This window comes from Passer domesticus, chromosome 3, assembly GCF_036417665.1.
Source record: "Passer domesticus isolate bPasDom1 chromosome 3, bPasDom1.hap1, whole genome shotgun sequence".
Classification (NCBI taxonomy): Eukaryota; Metazoa; Chordata; class Aves; order Passeriformes; family Passeridae; genus Passer; species Passer domesticus.
The window spans coordinates 58,553,641-58,571,207 of NC_087476.1; the positions used below are offsets into that span (position 1 = coordinate 58,553,641).

Consider the following 17,567-nt stretch of genomic DNA (forward strand, 5'->3'; position numbering starts at 1 on the left):
GAACCAGCAGTTCTTTGCTTGCAGTAGTCAGAGACTGCAGCTTTCCTTCCCCCCGAGAATGTTTACAACAGGAAATAGAAGTAATACAGATAATTGCCATCCCTCTGTTTAATTCTGTGCTTCATCTGTGCTAAGAAAACTGTGCCTTTCTGATTTTCTTTATCTTGACAGTAATATTGAAAGAATAGGAGAGGTACCCAGAGGTGTTGCACAGACAATTAAATAGAGATATGAACTTTGCTACAAAGACTAACTAAATGGACTGATTTCTCTGCCTGTGATACTCATTAGAAGAATGGGAACAAAGTAAAGATGATAGAAGTTGTATAAAGTCATGAGCACATTGAAAGGATGTGTGGTAATCCACAAGTTATTATCTCTTCCAGCCCAGCACTTGAAGTAGTCATTTGAAACCAGCAGATCCAAATACCTGTGTGATTAGCCCACAGCTAAATATACCTTTCATATGAAAGAGTATGGCTATCTTCATGTTATTTTCTACTGTTATTTTCTTATCATGGTCTCTCACAGCAAAAAAAATCTGTTTGAGGACTTATAAAATTTCAGTTCAATGTAGTCAGCATTTTGGTGTTTCTATCAGGTTTTTGGTTTTTTTTATGGAGAAAGCTAATCTGCTTTTCAGAGTTAATTTTAATTTGGAAACTTACTTCAACTTCCAGTGCTTGATGAAGATTTTTAATTCTCTCTAAATAGAATAATTTTTTAATTGACTTTTAATGACTTTTGTATTAAGCAATAGCAGGAGACTCTGGATCTCTTTAAACCACAACTAATACAAATAGCTAAAAGTCTTACAGCACTCACTGTGTGAGAGGGTAGCTGATCAATTTGCTGCTTTCATTTACTGCTTTTTACTATTTTTTTGACCTTTTCTCACTATATCTGAAAAGAATCTTTTAAGTTCTTCATGCAGATATTTTGATAGATGTAAAATTAGATACACTAGAAGAGCATCAAGATGAAATCTGAGTAAGTTTTTCTAGTCCCTCAACTTGTAAAATGCTCCAAATGTCTGAGGACACCACACTTGTCTGTCACTTGAGTAAATGCATGACATTTCATGTGAAATTGTGGATGCATTAATTACCATTGATTTGTTAGAAAAATTGAAGCAAAGTGATCCCAAGTGGTTGATTCAGAATGCTTCCTTAGTGACTTTCTGCTTGTATTTATTTCAAAAGGGAAAAGTATAGCAAATTAGGCTATACTTTCCTTTATGTCAAAAGGAAAGTATAGCCTAATTTGCCCTTCAAATAGATTTGAAAAGCAATTGTACATTTACTTTTCATCACATCATTAACAACAATAGATTCCATCCAGAAAACCAAGCTCAAAAAATCATCTTGTCATTAAGTTACATGCTCAATAGAGATGAATGGATTAACTTGTAGAAAGTTAAGGAATCTCTTGAAATAATTAAATTTCTCTTTCATCTTTCACTGAATGGTTGAATTTTGAGATGAATTGAATATTGAGGTGTATATACTTTAGACCCTGTAGAATGAAAAAAAATCCATATTATTACAAGAGACAGAATGATAAAACTTAAAAGAATGAAAAATTACTCTCTCTTTATTGTGAGTCAGTTTTTACTGTCTTTTTTGGGCAAAATTCAAAGACTACCCAATTCTGTAACTCAAACAACTTAAATGTAAAAGAAGGATAATTTTCCAGAGTCTGGAGAAGTGCTGGGTAATGCTAAAAGTGATAAATTCTTAAAAAAAGATAAATAAAGAAAGCCCCCTCTAATTATGATATCCACATCTTCACAGTTTTCAGCTGGTAGATTCCCTTGGGGATTTGTAGGCACAGAAAAGAAGTTTTCAAAGAAAATGAAATAATTCTGGATTCAAGATAGTCCCTACACAAATTATGAGATTACTTGTTCATGTAGTAACCCTGACCTTGGAAGCTCAGGCCCCAGTTCTAGGTCACATTGTACTGTGATGATGTTAATTCCAAAATCAAACTTTCTTTGCATTTCTGATATGGAGAGAATTTTGAAATGTTTTTTGGCTTTATGGTGACTCAGAATATAAACTAAACTGAAAAAGGCCCTCCTGTAAATCAGAATAACTTTTCTTTGGCCAATTATTTTATCTTTATTATTCCCAAATGGAGAGCCTTCATAATAATTTTCCAATCTAAATGTCTTAAATGTGACCAAAGAATAATTAGTTTTCTTAGAACTATCATAGCAGTATTTTTGGGATCTTTTCCTACCTGGCATAGTTGTAGATCCGTTTCACATTATGTTTTACAAATAGAAAAATCTTTTAAAGGTACCTAGTAGCTAATTGTCTCTGTGTTTCAGAGCTGATTAACCACTGCTCAAATGTGCAGAGCACTACTCTTACCCTGTTTGCCTAGCTGGATGATCCTCCGGTCATGTAGTCAGGAAAGACCCTTGGTTGGCCACCTGGCCCTGAGGGCAAGGTCAAGTATGTGGGAGCCCAGGTGGTCCCATCCATGGGGGCTGCTGAGGGGAAAGGGCTTGAGGCAGAATGGGCAGATCCTGCAGGGCAGCAACTGGTTGCAGAGTTGGTATCAACCACATGGATTTCACTTTCTTATCGTGGAACCTGCTGTGAGGATCAAGAATGTCTAGGAAGAGATGAAATCCATACCATAAGGTGGGGAAAAATAATAATTTCCACAGACTGGCCGACCTGGTGGGGGAGCTTTAATCCAGGATGATGTGGACAGGAAAGACATAATAACAAAACATGTTAGTAGGAAACCTCTCTAAGTATGTGCATGCACATAAATGCAGAATTGCCCCCAGGACACCATGGTGAGGGAAACTCCATAAACTTTCTGAGAATTCAGTGCAACTGGGTGCCCTCTGAGCCAGCAGACTGCCCTCCCCAAGTGCCTTAGGAAAAGCTCTAGCAGCATCTAGAGGCAGGTGGTGCTCTCTCACTGCTCAGACGTGCTTTGGCAAATCTGGAGTGCTGTGTCCAGTTCTGAGCTACCCTACACAAGACAGACATGTACATACTGGACTGGAACAACTCTCATACAAGGAGAATCTGAGAAGACTCAGGTCTGATAAATATCTGATGGAGAGGGGAAGTAAAGAAGGCAGTGGAAGATTCTTCTCTGTGACAGGACAAGAGGGTTTGGAGTCTCAGTCCTTGGAGATACTGAAAACCCAACAATATATAGGCCTGAGCAGGGCCACTGAACTAGATTATTTCCAGACAATTCATGCAATATCAGCATCTCTGGTAACCTGTGACTAACTCTAGGTGAAAATAACTTCAAAACAGATATTTGTTTCTTATTTTAATTGATAAATGTGCTATTTCATATTTATTGCAAATATTTTTCAAAGATGACTTTTAAATCTTGGACTAATTTTATAAATTTTGAATATGTTTTAGCTAGCAATTGACCCAAATCTTTGTTCTTAAGCTTATATTGAATAAGAAACAATGGGCTCTTGACAGTACACTCTGGAAGAGCAGGCTGTAATACCAGCCATTGACTGTAGTCTGTGAAGTTCCCCAGAGTGTGTTAATTGAAAGCCAGTATTCAGGGAGAAATGGCATAAGCAAAAGATGTTGCTAACTCTGAAGGCTTATGAACAAGTCAATTAAAAAATCCCCTAATCTCCAAACCAAAAACCACATGGAAAACAACAAAACGGAACTGTAGAACAAGCCCTGCAGATAATTAATTTGTCCCTTTCTGTAGCTCACACCTTCATGACCACCTACCACTTATTGGTTGATTTGTGTGAAGGTGCAAGCTAGATTGCTGTGATCAAAACAACTTTTTTTTTCCAAAGCAAAATAATACCTAACCTCCTGGATACTGACAGAACAATAAGCATTTCTCTTTATCAGCAGGATTCCTATCTGACACTGTGATTTACTTTACACTTGGTAGTTTCTGCTTTTTTCGTTAACTCCTGTTCTTTTCAGATTGCTGTTTTGTTCTAGAGCTTTGGGGTTAATTTCTTTCAGATTTTTTTTTTTTTTTTTTTTGCTGCTTACCTTTCCCCTAACCTTTTCCACAATCCCTTGGTATTGCTGATTAAATTCAGGATGGTCTGAAGTAAAATTTCTCTGCTGATAACAATTTTCTCATCTTTTAATTACTGAAAAAGCACACCATTGAGAAAACATGGAATCCTCTGTTAATTAAGTATCCCTATAATGCCTGTCTGGCAGTATTTAAGGCATCCAAGTAGATGTTCTTGATTTGGTCTTAGATCCTTGCAGATGGAGCTTTCCTGACATCACACTTCCTTAAGCCATTTTAGTGTATTGCTTCACATAGGAGTAGAAAGCTTCTAGCAATGTCTATTAATAGAACTAGTTTATATGGAATACATTAATGTTTATAAAGATCATCTCTTGTTTGGAAGTCTGTATACAGACTTACTGTTCTCCTCCTGTGTCAGAGCATGGGTATTTGAGTTAAGTCTGTGAATGGCCTCCTTTCTAACTGGGGATGTGAGTGTTATCCTTGCAGCTTTTCTCTCCCCTATTCCTAACCTACTTTTAGGCTTAGGAACACATCCAAGCCTTGTTTAGAGGCTTCATCACCAAGTTACTAAGTCCACTTTTGAAGCTGATATTCCCTATCCTAGCCTTGTGCATCCCATCTGTTCCTTTTGATGAAAAGGCAGTCCCTTTTCATCAAAAGAAGTACCATGGTAAAAGAAGACAGAGCAATAACAAACACAGTGAGACTTTGTTTTGATGGTGCATCTGTCTTTAGCATTTCTCTTTAATGAAAATTTTGATAAGAACATCCATTAAGTGTTTTAGTCCCTGTTCCCTTCACTCAGGCACCCTTCATTATTAATTTTTACTTGATCCTGTGCTTGTGTTAAATGCATTCCTGCTATCTAGGTTTTTCCCAAGACTTCTTATTTCTACATACAGTGGAATGGCCCTGGTTACTGATACCACTATCAATGGTAGCATAGGCATTAGAAGGAGGGAAGCCATTATCCTTCTTTTATATTGCACTCATTATCTGGAATACCATAACCAGTTATTACAGGAAATATATTAATAAACTCCAGTAGACATAGTGGAGAGCCACCGAGCCCAGACCCTATGCCTTGTGGCTGGAAGAAGTGGATTTGTTCTGCCTGGAGGAGAAAGGGCTTTTAAGTCTGCATAACCTACAGTCTACAAGGAGGTTATCAAGGCTCTTTATTAAAATGCCTGATGAGAGATTGAGAAATGGGAGTAATAAATTGAAGGAGAGGAGGTTTTGGCTGTATATAGGGGAGGAAAAAAAGCATGATGATGAAAATAATTAAACTGAGAGAGGCTGTGCAGTCTCCATCCTTGGAGATTTTCAAGATCAGCATTGCATAAAGCCTTGAGTGATCTGACCCCACTTTGGTCGGGAGGCTGGACTAAAGTCATTCTGAATCGCCCTCTGGCCTGGATGGTGTTGTGATTTTATAGATCTGCTAAAGTTAATACACATAGTACTTTTATGCAGTCACTTAAGACCTTTAATTCAAATTATTTAACTTTCCTAAACATTCCCCAATAGCCAAATTTATAGGATTCTTCTGAGAATACACTGTGATGCTGTGCAGTGAACAAGGTTTTGTTGTCTTCTCTTCAGTAAGATGAGAGTACACAAAGACAACAGCAAGATGGTAGGATAAAGATAATTGTTAAATCTATTGCTAATTTGTCCTTCAGGAAAGATCTCTAGGCTTCCCAGGTAGGCCTCCCTATCAACTGAACACGTAACTGTGAAGAAGTGATTGTATTATGACCTTATGTTAGAGAGTTAGGAGGCAGTTCAGGAGAACTGGAGATTCCAGTTTCAGATAGGTTCTTGTGGGTTGACAAAGAAAATAATTGTTGTAGCCTAAATAATAATAAAAAAGTAATAGAACTCTGTATAGCAAAGATACTTAGTTCCCGCAGTTCCCATTGATGTCAGTAGAGCTGGATTTGCTTCCTACCTCTGAAAATAAAGCAGCAATTTCTAAGTAATTCCTTGCACACATGAGTACCTAAAGCTGGGTATATAACCTCACCTAAAGTACATTACCCACAGAGATACCTTTTTTTCTTTTTGCTTGTCAGGTAGCCTGGTCTTTCACACACACACAGCAGATAGCAAATCAAAAGAGATTAGAAACTATTTAAAATATCTTAAATTTACATAATTTTTATGAATCCTCTCTCATATGAGTTCAGTTGATGGGAAAGTGGCACGCATATTGGTTTAGGCACATGGACTATGTGTTGCTGGATTATGGGTTTTTGTCCAGAGATTGTACTTGTCAGCAACAGAATCATGATTGGAATATTGATTTTGTAAACTACAGTCTTTTGAACTATTTTTGTAGGAGGTTGGGAATAATTCTTACTTGCTATCAAAATGTTTGTCTCAGGAGGCACCGTAAGGCATGTTGAATAGTCTGATTTTACAAATAACTTCCCGTTTCTTTTTTTTCCTCTGATGGTAGACATGCAAATTTTGCAATTTGTTTAGACTGTGTAATATTTTGAAATTCTTTGAATGCTAGCTGCAATAATTTTGTGGATTCTAGGAACCAAACAAATATCTCAGTCAGACATGAAGATGTTTTTTTTTACATACGGGTCATTTTTTTCATCCACAGAAGCTTTTCCTTTCTGCAAAATCCTGAAGTACTAAATTCTTAAACAAACTGTTTTTGGGGCATTATTTAAGTTTATGCAAAACTATTAAAGGATTCTAGTCCTCTGTGCTAAACTCTATAGAGAGGAAATGAATCCTTCTATAGTTGTGGGCAAATATATTGCATCAGAAGTACTGAAACTTGTCCTGATGCCTCGGAGAGTGCAAAGAGGTTTCTCAGTCTGCAATCAGAAGATTAATTTGTCTGGGGGTCTGGTGTGGGTTCAGACATCAGCTACAGGTTCTCAACAGCACATCTGCATTAAGACTTGAGGCAGATGTCTCTATGCTGGTAGGTTTCTTGTGACAAAGAAATTAGGACATGCTCAAAATTTCTTTTGCATTTTCCTGTAGCAGTGGTCTTCCTAATTTTGTTGATGAAAGGCATATCTAAAAAGTATTATATTTCTAAACAGCAGATCGGATCACTCATTAAGTCTTAGATATTAAAATTTCACTCAGGAAGGCCAAATAGAAGTAAAAGTAGGTAGTTCTTGTAAAAGGTAGCAATGGAAATGACCAAAAGGTCTGCAGACTAAATTTTCACAAAAAATAATTCCAATCTGCATTAATTCTTCAGCTGCAGGTTGAGTGGGCAAGATGAAAATTAGTGAGTGGGAATGCCTTGTACTCTGAGCAGAAGGAGATGGTTAATTGCCATTACTAATGAACACTTTGAGATTTTGAGATGTTCCAAACCTCAGCTTTGTTTAATGCTGCAATGTAGAAAGTTACTCGATATGTGGAGTAAACTGATAGTTTTAATCAGTCATACAGACATGATTTGGGCCTCCTAGGTCCTTCTTGATGAATGAGCTTGTTCTTTATGGAGGGATTATGTTGTCATTGAACATCAAGAGAAGTGTGTTGGAACATTAAATGTTGCTCGGGCAGCTAGAAACAAGTGCAAATATTTAGGGATGGAGAAATGTAAAGATTTGGGACCATTTCAGTTAAAGAGAAAAAAAAGAAAGGAAAGAGGAAGCAAAGTAACAAAAGCAGAACACATACACACAAATCAAAGTGTAGTTTTGAACAAACCTTTTCCTCAGTATAAGAATTTGGTTGAGTCAATTTAAAAATGTTCCACCACAGTAATGTGATGAGTTCCTGAAACTGATTTTTTTTGGAAATATGTTACTTAACAGTTTATTTATTTTACTTGGAACACTGAGAACAGTGCTTTTGTAATCACACATATATCAAATGTGCACACAGTAGGAAGTCACATACTTGCTCATGAGCTGATGAAAACAAATTGGAAAGTATTGGTCCAAGGGGATGAAAAACGCATGGTACCAACAGCTTCAAACTGAATGTCTCTCCATTGATGGTATTCACACAGGAATCAAGGGAAATGTGTAGAGGGCTTTGTGGAAATCTTTGATATGCTGCTGGCTACTGCTGCTCGGTTTCGCATGATGAACATTCAAGGGGAGGAATTTGTATGCCTTAAGTCCATCATCCTGCTCAATTCTGGTAAGTCGTGGTTTTTGCTGTCAATTTTGTCAGTTTCTGCATGTGGTTGGACACTGCTTGCTGTCCTTAATGACATTTTCATTTTGAGACAGCAGCAATGGAAATGGGTTTTCAACACATATGCAGGCAGGACCACCAGGCAGGGGTGGGAGTATCGAACCCGTCCAGTGATGTAGATGGGACTCAGGAAATGGATGCAGTGAGCAGACAACACACTGTGTGCTGCTGATGTGGAGACTGGCCAGAGAGGTGCTTTGAACCAGATGTTGGCAGGTCTTAAAACTCTGCTTATAAGACACTGAAGTAGCTGGAAGAGCACATAGGGCAATGCTTAACTGCAGTGCTTAGGCAATGGCAAAATAAAAGGAAATAAGGGCAAAAACGTGATTGAGTTTATCATGGTTTAGTCAATATTAAATTATAGGCACCTAAAACTGATGTAATAATTTTCCACTTACTTCATAGTTTTGGCTGTAAATCCCATGATGAAGTACACTTCACAAATAGATGACTAGATAGAAAGTGTAAGTACAGAGACAGATATAAATATGTAAGGTTAGATGATCTGAATTTTACATGAGATGATTGAAACAAACAAATTTAACCTGAAGCCTGTGACAGAAAACTTCTGTTGCACACCAGAGGACTCTTTTCTGTTTGAAATGAGAAAAAACCCTCCAGATAATTTGTTTTTATATGCAGAAATGAGACCCGTGGTATTCTCATGGAAATGATAGACATCTAAAATAATAATGTAGGCACCAAAGTAAAAAATTTTAGACACAATTCTCTGCTAAGCTGTTACTTGGTAACTAAAGATGCCATAGTTTCCCAGTGCTGAGGATTTACCCACTTGTAAAGTTTTTCCTGTTGCATTTGAACTTGTGGACAGTACCACCCTGCACAGAAAACAGATGTGGAGGGCTCTGTTTCCATTTTATCCAGTTGTCTAACAGATCATTTGCCCAAATTGCAGAAAAAAGAAATTTAGGATATTGACATCAAAGGCTAACTGTAAACACAGCAAATGTTGCTTTATTGATCAGGCACTTTTCTTTATGGAAGCTTGGATGGTGTCTCCTCAAAGTTCAAGCAAAATTATGTATTTATACAATCTAATGTAAAATGCTTTATATATGTTCTATGAGATATGAATGTGGTTCAGATTTTGTTGTGGTTGTAACCATTTGCCAAAAAGTAATATTTGAGGAAATCAAGTGGCACATTAGGAATGAAGGGCTATTGTTCTTACCTTAATTGCCAGGATGTGACAATTTTAATTATTGTTTGACATTTTATTTTCATTTTATTGCCCTGATAATTATAACAGAATATTTCCTAGAGTTAAATATTCTTCCTAGAAAGTAATGCTCATCCAGAATTTTAGCTAATATATTCAAAGGTAATTACCTTCTTAAATAAATTTAGAATATGTAATTGATTTATAAAAGTTTTGAATTTCAATTAGAAAAAATAGAACTGGAAACTTGAATAAAAGAAATTACATGTTCATGTCTTGAGCATGAAGAATTTAAATACTGCTCTAGAAAAATTTTGTGCCTATGTTGTATTTAGTATTGATTCATAAACTGAAATATTTTATTCAGACAAAGCCTTGCCAGACATCACCAACCATCCTTCATAAGCACATCTCACTGTGTTAATGGTATTTTTTTGTTACAAGATTTGCCTAAAGAAAAACTGTAAAAAAAAATTTTAAAAAAATATATCAAGTGAAGTCAGTGATAATCAGAGGCAGATTTCCTTCTGCACATAAGAGAGACGGGACCACTGTAAACTCGATGTATGTATGGCCACAGAATGTATGTCTATATTGAATGTCATTATCTTTATGCACAAAGGTACATTTCAGTATTTGTATTCCTACAACAAACTAATTTTATAACTAAACAGTGGGAATGTGGATACAAGTTTCTGACTATCAGACTCTCAAGATGCGCAAATTAAGAGACATTATACTGCAATACAGAAACAAGTAGCATAATTTGGGGTATGTGTAAGAGTTGTGTGAGTGTTTGGCATAGATCCTCTAAAATGTCTTTTGGAGATGCTTTACTTCACGGAATGTAGCCAACCTCCTTTCATAAAGTGTTGGACAGATATGAAACATTATGTGCTCTGAAGCACATGGCTGAGTGTGCTGAGTTGGTTCATCCAGGGAAAGAGAAGGTGAAGGAGAGTTTTACTGCAGCCCTCAGATAGCTGATGAACAGCTGGTTATGGAGATGATGAACAGGTTATGGAGAAGCCACGGCCAGACCCTTCTCAGAGGTGCCAAAGGACAATCTGCAATGCAGACAAACCACAGCAGGGGAGATACTGATCAGATAAACAGAACAAAACTCTACCCACTGAGAGGTTTAGCACTGGAGCAGGTTGGCCAGAAAGATGGTAGGATCTCAATCCTTGCAAGTACTCAGAATTAAGCTGGATAAAGCTCTGGGCAGCTTGTTCTAACTCTGAAGCTACCATTATTTGAGCAAGATGATGAACTAGATGACCTCCAAACCTACCCTAACCTGATTTCTTTCTGTGAGTGCATATGTAAATATTCACAAATCTTCCACTAAAGAAACAGCAGATAAACACACAGTGAATTTTTGGCTTATTATGCCGTCTGCATTACATATGCATGTGATTAAACCAGCTGATCCCAAAATGATTTAAACAAGTGGATTAATTAAACAAATAGGACTGATTATGCTACATCTAGTGTTTAAAAGCAGTCTGCATTTGCATTCTAAATCTTTGTGTGGATTTAATTCAGTGATTGTACACAAACATTTCTTTATTAAATCCTTGGACATCTGGAAGTCTCTTCACATGAAGTATTGTGGTTTATGGCCTTTGTTGGACATTTCTGTTTTTGCAACATCTTGCAAGGCTGTTTAATATCTTTACACTTCTTTTCCACGTGGTTTTGGACAAAACATAATTTATTTTTTTTTTACATTTTCTCAGTGCATGTAGAAAGGATGGAAGGTTTTGTTTGTAAACCAAGGTAGATGCTTATGGTTTTCCTGATATATTAAGGTGACAACATGTCTGTAACAACAAGGAAGTAATTGTGTCCATCTAAATAACAAACCTAAAGGTCCCCCTCTAAAGCTGCAGCCATGAACCTTCTGACTAAAAAGCAAAGTAGTGTTTTTGAAAACCACATTCAGCTGTTACTTAACATTGGAAAATAGGTACGAGAATCATGAAAGGGCAACATGATGCCAGATGTTTTACTTTTGAGTGTATCGGAGGAGTGGTACTATGTGGCCAAGCAACAGGGTTTCATTTTGGATGTGAAGATGTAGACATGAACATCTGCCTTAGCTGCTGATTTACCTAATTAGTTAGCTTGTTAGTCCACAGAGAAGGAAAGATTTGGCTGATTTGATGAATACAGGAGATCTGATACATTGTTCCACGTGACTGCTTGTTATTCTTTTCTCCTGATGTTTTTCAGTTCCTGATAAATTGTGCTTATTTATTTTTTATTTCGTGGGCTGGATGATTCCAGGAATGCATGGTACAGAGATGAATTTCCTCATACTTCAGCCTGTCTTACTAAAGCTTCAGAGCAATTGGGTGCAGTGGAAGAAGAAAAGCCTTGGGTGTTCTGTGAGCCTGAACTGTAAATGTAAAAGAATACCTTAAACTAGGGTTTATTGTGACAGAAAAAATTTTGAGGACATTGTCTTCTACAGTAACATGCAACAAATATATCACTAAATGTGGTGAGAGATATGAAATTCTATCAATGTATGCCGAGGGCTGGCATGGCAGCACTGCAGCCCCCCGAGGGATCCTGTTCTGGTACATGTTATGGGCATGGACCAACAGGCCTTGCTTGCTTGTGGGGTGGTGCTTTCTCTGTTCTTGCCTCTGTTAGGTTTTACAACACTGACCTACAGAAAGAGCTGGAAATCAACCTAGTAGCTATTGAATTTAGGCTTGGAAAGGCCTTGGAGACTGTTAAATTTCACTTTGCTGAGGCAATTTTCTGCAACCTCATTTGAAAGCTCTGCTTGGATGTGTATGAGTGTGTGATAGCCAGCATTTTTTTTGGGCAATCACTGGTCAATGCCCCGGGGCAGGAGCAATCACTGTGAGGGTGTAGAAAGGAAAACTAAACATAATTTTCCTTGGCAGTTATTGAATGGCAGTTGCCTGAATTCTCTACAGATATTGGGGAGTGCTTTTTTGATTTACAGTTTTTAATAGCTTCTAGACTAGACCTAGGTGAGAAAAATTTCCTTTTAAAAGATTCTTTTATTTTGCTAGTTTCAGTAATATGAAGTTATGGGGTGTTGCTGCAAGAGCACAATAGGTTCCTGTGGCTGAAGTAAACTTCTCTGGAGGCACTGTGCATTTATGAGATTAATATTTCCTTCCAGTGGATTGTGCTCTGCCAGTGATATTTAAGAATCTTGCCTCTACAGGTACATGCTAAGCTATCAAGCTTTGTATTGTCAATAGGCATATTTGACGGTGGTGCAGAGTCAGCTGAGAAAGGTTCAGCTAAGAAAAGCCCCAGGACCAGTACCTGTTTGTGAATTTCAGTAAAAATAATAATAGTTATGAAAAGCTTTGTGAGAAAAGAGGCCACTGTACTATCTATTTGTGTCAAATTTGAAGCAATACCCATTACCAAAATTAAGAACTCTGACTGATAATTTTAAGAAGTTGTACTATGTTTGAGTTGTCCTTGTGGTTTTTTAAAACAGTTTCTTGCTTACTCTTTCCCAGAGACACTCACATTCACAAACACCTTTACATTTCTTTTTAGCACAGTAGAAAAAAAAATCATTAAAACTATTTGTAGGTTACAGTAGTTCTAGGTGTCAGGTCCTTAAAGTACCCAGAAGGTGTGAGGAGATGAGGTAGGACAAGATGTTAAAAATTCTCAACTCTGTGACTGCTCAGATGCATAGCAAAGTATTTTCACATCCAGTGGTAGCAAGGCTGCAAACAGCAAAAACAAGTTATACCATAGGTATCTGACAAGCTATAGCATGTATGTCTGTCGGTGTGTGTATGTCTGTATATCTTTTATTCTTAATAGCAATAACTGCATTCCATATTCTGCTATATATGATGCTTTAAAGAAAAGAAAAACACAAAATTATTCCAGAAACCATTTTTTCCCAAGGACAAAATCCAGGTCTCTTGGATCTGTAAGCTGATGCAGAAGGACCAAAGCACAGGATTTGTCAAGCCTGTTATAGACAAAGGACGATGAACACTCTATGGTGCAGCCAGTTTGGTTGTATTTGGTGCCTCAGGACTGGATTATGGCACTATGACCTGTTTAGAGTTATTGGTTCAGTCCAAAAGATTTTAAAACTGATGCTGAATGCAACAGCTCTCTTTTGGCAGCCCAGTGTTGTTGTGACCTGATTCACATTGGCTGTGTGTTGTTGTCCAGAAAAAAATCAAGATAAACCAGCCCAAAATAGTTTAGACTTTCCCATTTAGAAAGCTGATGTACTTCGTGCTCCCAAGATTTGCTAGCAGCAAAAGCTCTCATGCCTGGATTAGAGACTCCTGTAGGTGATATAGAGGGGCTGTTGGAGAGGGTGTTTAAGGTGTTTTGTCTTCTGGAAAAAATTTTATCTGGTCCAAACCTTCAGGCTGCTCACTTTCAGCAGCAAGCTATTCAAGACAGCTAAATTTGCACAAGCTGATTTGGACACAGTTTTTAAAGGAGAGTCAGTTTTGCAGGTGAAGGAGCACACCTTTCAAGGCTTTTGCTTGGTTGGGAGTATTTCATTGAGGCAAACATCCATAAACAATCCCAGGTTTTGTTTACATGTTTTGTAGTAACATTATTCAGTTCTAGATTGACTAGAAAAATCACTAAAAATCAAATATTAAACAGCAGGGGAAATGGCAAAAGCTGCTGAAAGCTTGGGTTGGTTGGTAAGTATTGCAGAGCTCTCAAGGGGAACAGCATCTCCTGAAGGTTTCAGAGCCAAGTGACTAGAAGAGCACAGCCCACAGGTAGGGGCTGCAGGTGTCACCCAGCACCTGGTACAGACCTTGGTGGGACCCAGGTAGGAAAGTGGCATTGTCTTCCTCCTCCTGCTTTTCCTACAGTGCCCAAATCCTTACTCCAGGGTCATTCAGAGCAGTGACATGGCTACCAAGCAAGAGAGCTGGCACACAGTCAGATCCTGTGGCTTAACACAGCTTAAGAGGCAGCACAGGGCATACCTTGGGTGACTGTGAGTCCACCAAAGTAATTTTTGTCTGTGGTTTGTTTCTTTTCTTTCTCCCTCCTACTCTAGGTGTGTACACTTTTCTTTCCAGCACCTTGAAATCTCTGGAAGAGAAAGATTATATTCACCGTGTCCTGGACAAAATCACAGATACTCTGATACACTTAATGGCTAAGTCAGGTCTTTCTCTGCAGCAGCAACACAGACGACTGGCTCAGCTCCTCCTCATCCTCTCTCACATCAGACACATGAGGTGAGAGCAAGCGCACAGTCAGCACTTCTGTACTGGGCACATGCAGGAGAGGTGTCACAAATGCACATGCACACTTTTCCTTTACAGGTGGGAGTGCAAACTGTGTGAAGGGCTGTTACAAAAAAACCAACCAAACAAACAAAACAACCCCAAAAAATCCATATGAAAATATTTACCCCATTTGTCCCTTTTAGTTGTCTTTGCCTTTTGTTTGATCATGCTGTTAGTTTGATAGAAAGTATCTGCTTTTAATCTTGTATGTGCCATAGAATCACAGAATAGTCTGGTTTGGAAGGGAACTTAAAGATGATCTAGTTCCAACCCTCCAGTTATGGGCAGGGATGCCTTCCACTTAGACCAGGTTGCTCAGAGCCCCGTCCAAGCTGGCTTTGAACACTTCCAGGGATGGGACACCCATAATTTTTCTGAACAATTCTCAATACAGAATTTCTTCCTACTGCCTAATCTAGACCTGCTCTCTTTCTGTTTGAAGCCATCTTGCCTTGTCCTGTCACTACATGCCTTTGTAAGAAGTCCCTCTCCAGCTCTCTTCTGGTCCCCTTTAGCTACTGGAAGGCTTGTGTAAGGAGCCTTCTCTTCTCCTGAACAACTCCAGTTCTCTAAGCTTTACTCATAGGAGAGGTGCTCCAGCCCTTAGATCACCTTTGTGGCCTTGTTCTGAACCTGTTCTAAGAGGTCCAAGTTTTTCTCAGGATGAGGACCCCGGTCCTGGACACAGGTATATGGAAAGTACTGAGTAGAATATTAATGTAGGAGTAGTCTAGCTCTGCAAACTTCAGTCTCCTATAAGATTTAACAAAACTATCACTTCTATGCAGCCACTTCTCACAAGTGTCATGATTGCAAATCAATTTAGAAAGGAGATTTAGGATTATTATGTGAATTGTATGGATAAGGATAAATGTAGATCTACTAAATTCCAGTCCAGAGGACCATGCCTTTTGCTAATCAGAGGCGAGCTGCCCGATGCACTATTAGTAATTGCAGCAAATGATTCTTCCAAATTACCTCTTAAGGTAACTGCTCAGTGGATGAGGTGTTAACAGGATAAATTTCTACAAAGATATGCTGTAGATTTTATTATTATGAAACAACAGAAGGTGTTGCTACACAGATTTTTATTATTTCAGCTAATGCAATTTAAATTAGAGTAAACAATACATCATAGCTACTAAAGCTTAAACATAGAGATTTTACCTCCTGAATTGATACACAGATCTTTGAGGAAAAGTCAAGGGATGTGTGCATGTGGTTTTTTCACTTTATGGTTTTGTCATTTTATAGAGTTTATTTGTTCTTGTGTTAATGAACCATTTTTTTCCCCTCTAAAAAGAATTTATGCAATTAAGGAAATTCCAGGTGTATAACAGTCTGCTACATTCTTGACTACAGAAATCTGCAAAATTCTTTGAAGGTGCTGCTGTCTGCTTAACTGTAGCAGATGTGTACAGTAAATGCTCTGCTAAGTTGTTTGGTACAAGACAGGATTTCTATGAACCTAGCAAATATTATTAGCTGGTAGCTTCCCCAGCCTTGCCCCATAGCATATTTGGAAAGTAACTTTTTTCATCACAATCCGCAGCAACAAAGGAATGGAGCACCTGTATAATATGAAGTGTAAGAACGTAGTTCCACTCTACGATCTCTTGCTGGAGATGCTGGACGCTCACCGACTGCACGCCCCAGCAGCCAGGAGTGCTGCACCCATGGAAGAGGAGAACCGAAGCCAGCTGACCACTGCATCAGCTTCATCTCATTCCTTGCAGTCTTTTTATGTAAACAGCAAAGAAGAGGAGAATATGCAGAATACAATATAAAGGGAAGTCAGCATATACATTGGTATGAGAAACCCAGCAGTGTTCTACCTAGCTCATGCTTCATTTCATCTGCAGTGCCACCTTTGAAAACACTCCAGTGAACAGACACCAGCATTTTCCATATGAGTGTTTGTCAAGCGCTTGCCTAAATTGATTGCTTATCCTGAATGGAAGACATTTCATTGCCATGGACAGCCAGCAAGGATTTTCTGGCTAACTTGATTTAAAATTTGTAGTGTTTTAATTTAATTTTGCATGTAATTTGGGTAATTAAGTCCTCATCTGAAGCATACATTCATTTTACTATAAATTGAGAGGCCATTGCACCCATGCATATTGGTATCTTCAAGAGTGGTGGTCTTTGTTAATAGCCATCCAAAATCCTGAGCTCACTTAGTCCTTTACTTGCTTGAAACTTTGAAGCAGTTTGGTGGAGATTCTGGATGACTTCTTGGGCAGTGTGAGGAGAAAGCTGACTGGCATCTTAGTGTGCCATAGGGAAGCTGCACTGCAAGGGACTGCTTTGGTAGTCTAGTTAGATTCCTGCCTCTTTTCTTCCTAGAGTATAAAGGAACTGCTGTATGAGAATTATAGTATTTTACCTCGCTGGCTTGCATCACCAGAAAACTCCCTTTCAACCTCATTCTGACCAAATGTTTAGGTACCCTTACCATATCCTCTAGATTAATTGCTTTGCATGCATGCTATCTTGTCTGATCCTAGAAAGCTAAATAATTTTGTTGCCCAAAAGTGTAAATCCAGGGCAACATGGCAAACAGTGATAACATAGAGAATTACTCTTGAATCAGACCAGATTGTTACAAAAATCATCTGGTCTTCACACACATACAGAATCCAGCACTATTTACAAAAATTCCCTCCCCCTATCCTGAGCTTTGTTGTGCTACAAAGCAAGGGGTGAGGATGCCAGTTCGAGACTGGCACAGCAGGGTGGGATGGTCCCATCCTGCTCAGCAGAGTGTGGTCTAGCTGTGTGTGGGAGGGCTAGTATCACAGTCAGAGTAGCAGGTTTTTCCTTGCCTTGGCATTCTTTGGCTCTTCTTGTGGCATGCTTCAAAATTACTGTTA

General features: G+C 38.3%; 1 protein-coding gene across 1 annotated transcript in view; it reads left to right on the forward strand.

Moving 5' to 3' along the window:
• The window catches only part of ESR1 (estrogen receptor 1), a 163,702-nt gene extending 146,358 nt beyond the window's left edge, over positions 1 to 17,344 (forward strand). The window contains 4 exon segments of the mRNA XM_064413347.1: positions 8,021 to 8,154; positions 14,457 to 14,640; positions 16,244 to 16,455; positions 16,458 to 17,344. Of these exon segments, the coding sequence (XP_064269417.1) occupies positions 8,021 to 8,154; positions 14,457 to 14,640; positions 16,244 to 16,455; positions 16,458 to 16,579 (652 nt within the window). The 3' untranslated portion in view covers positions 16,580 to 17,344.
• Positions 17,345 to 17,567: the final 223 nt, after the last annotated feature.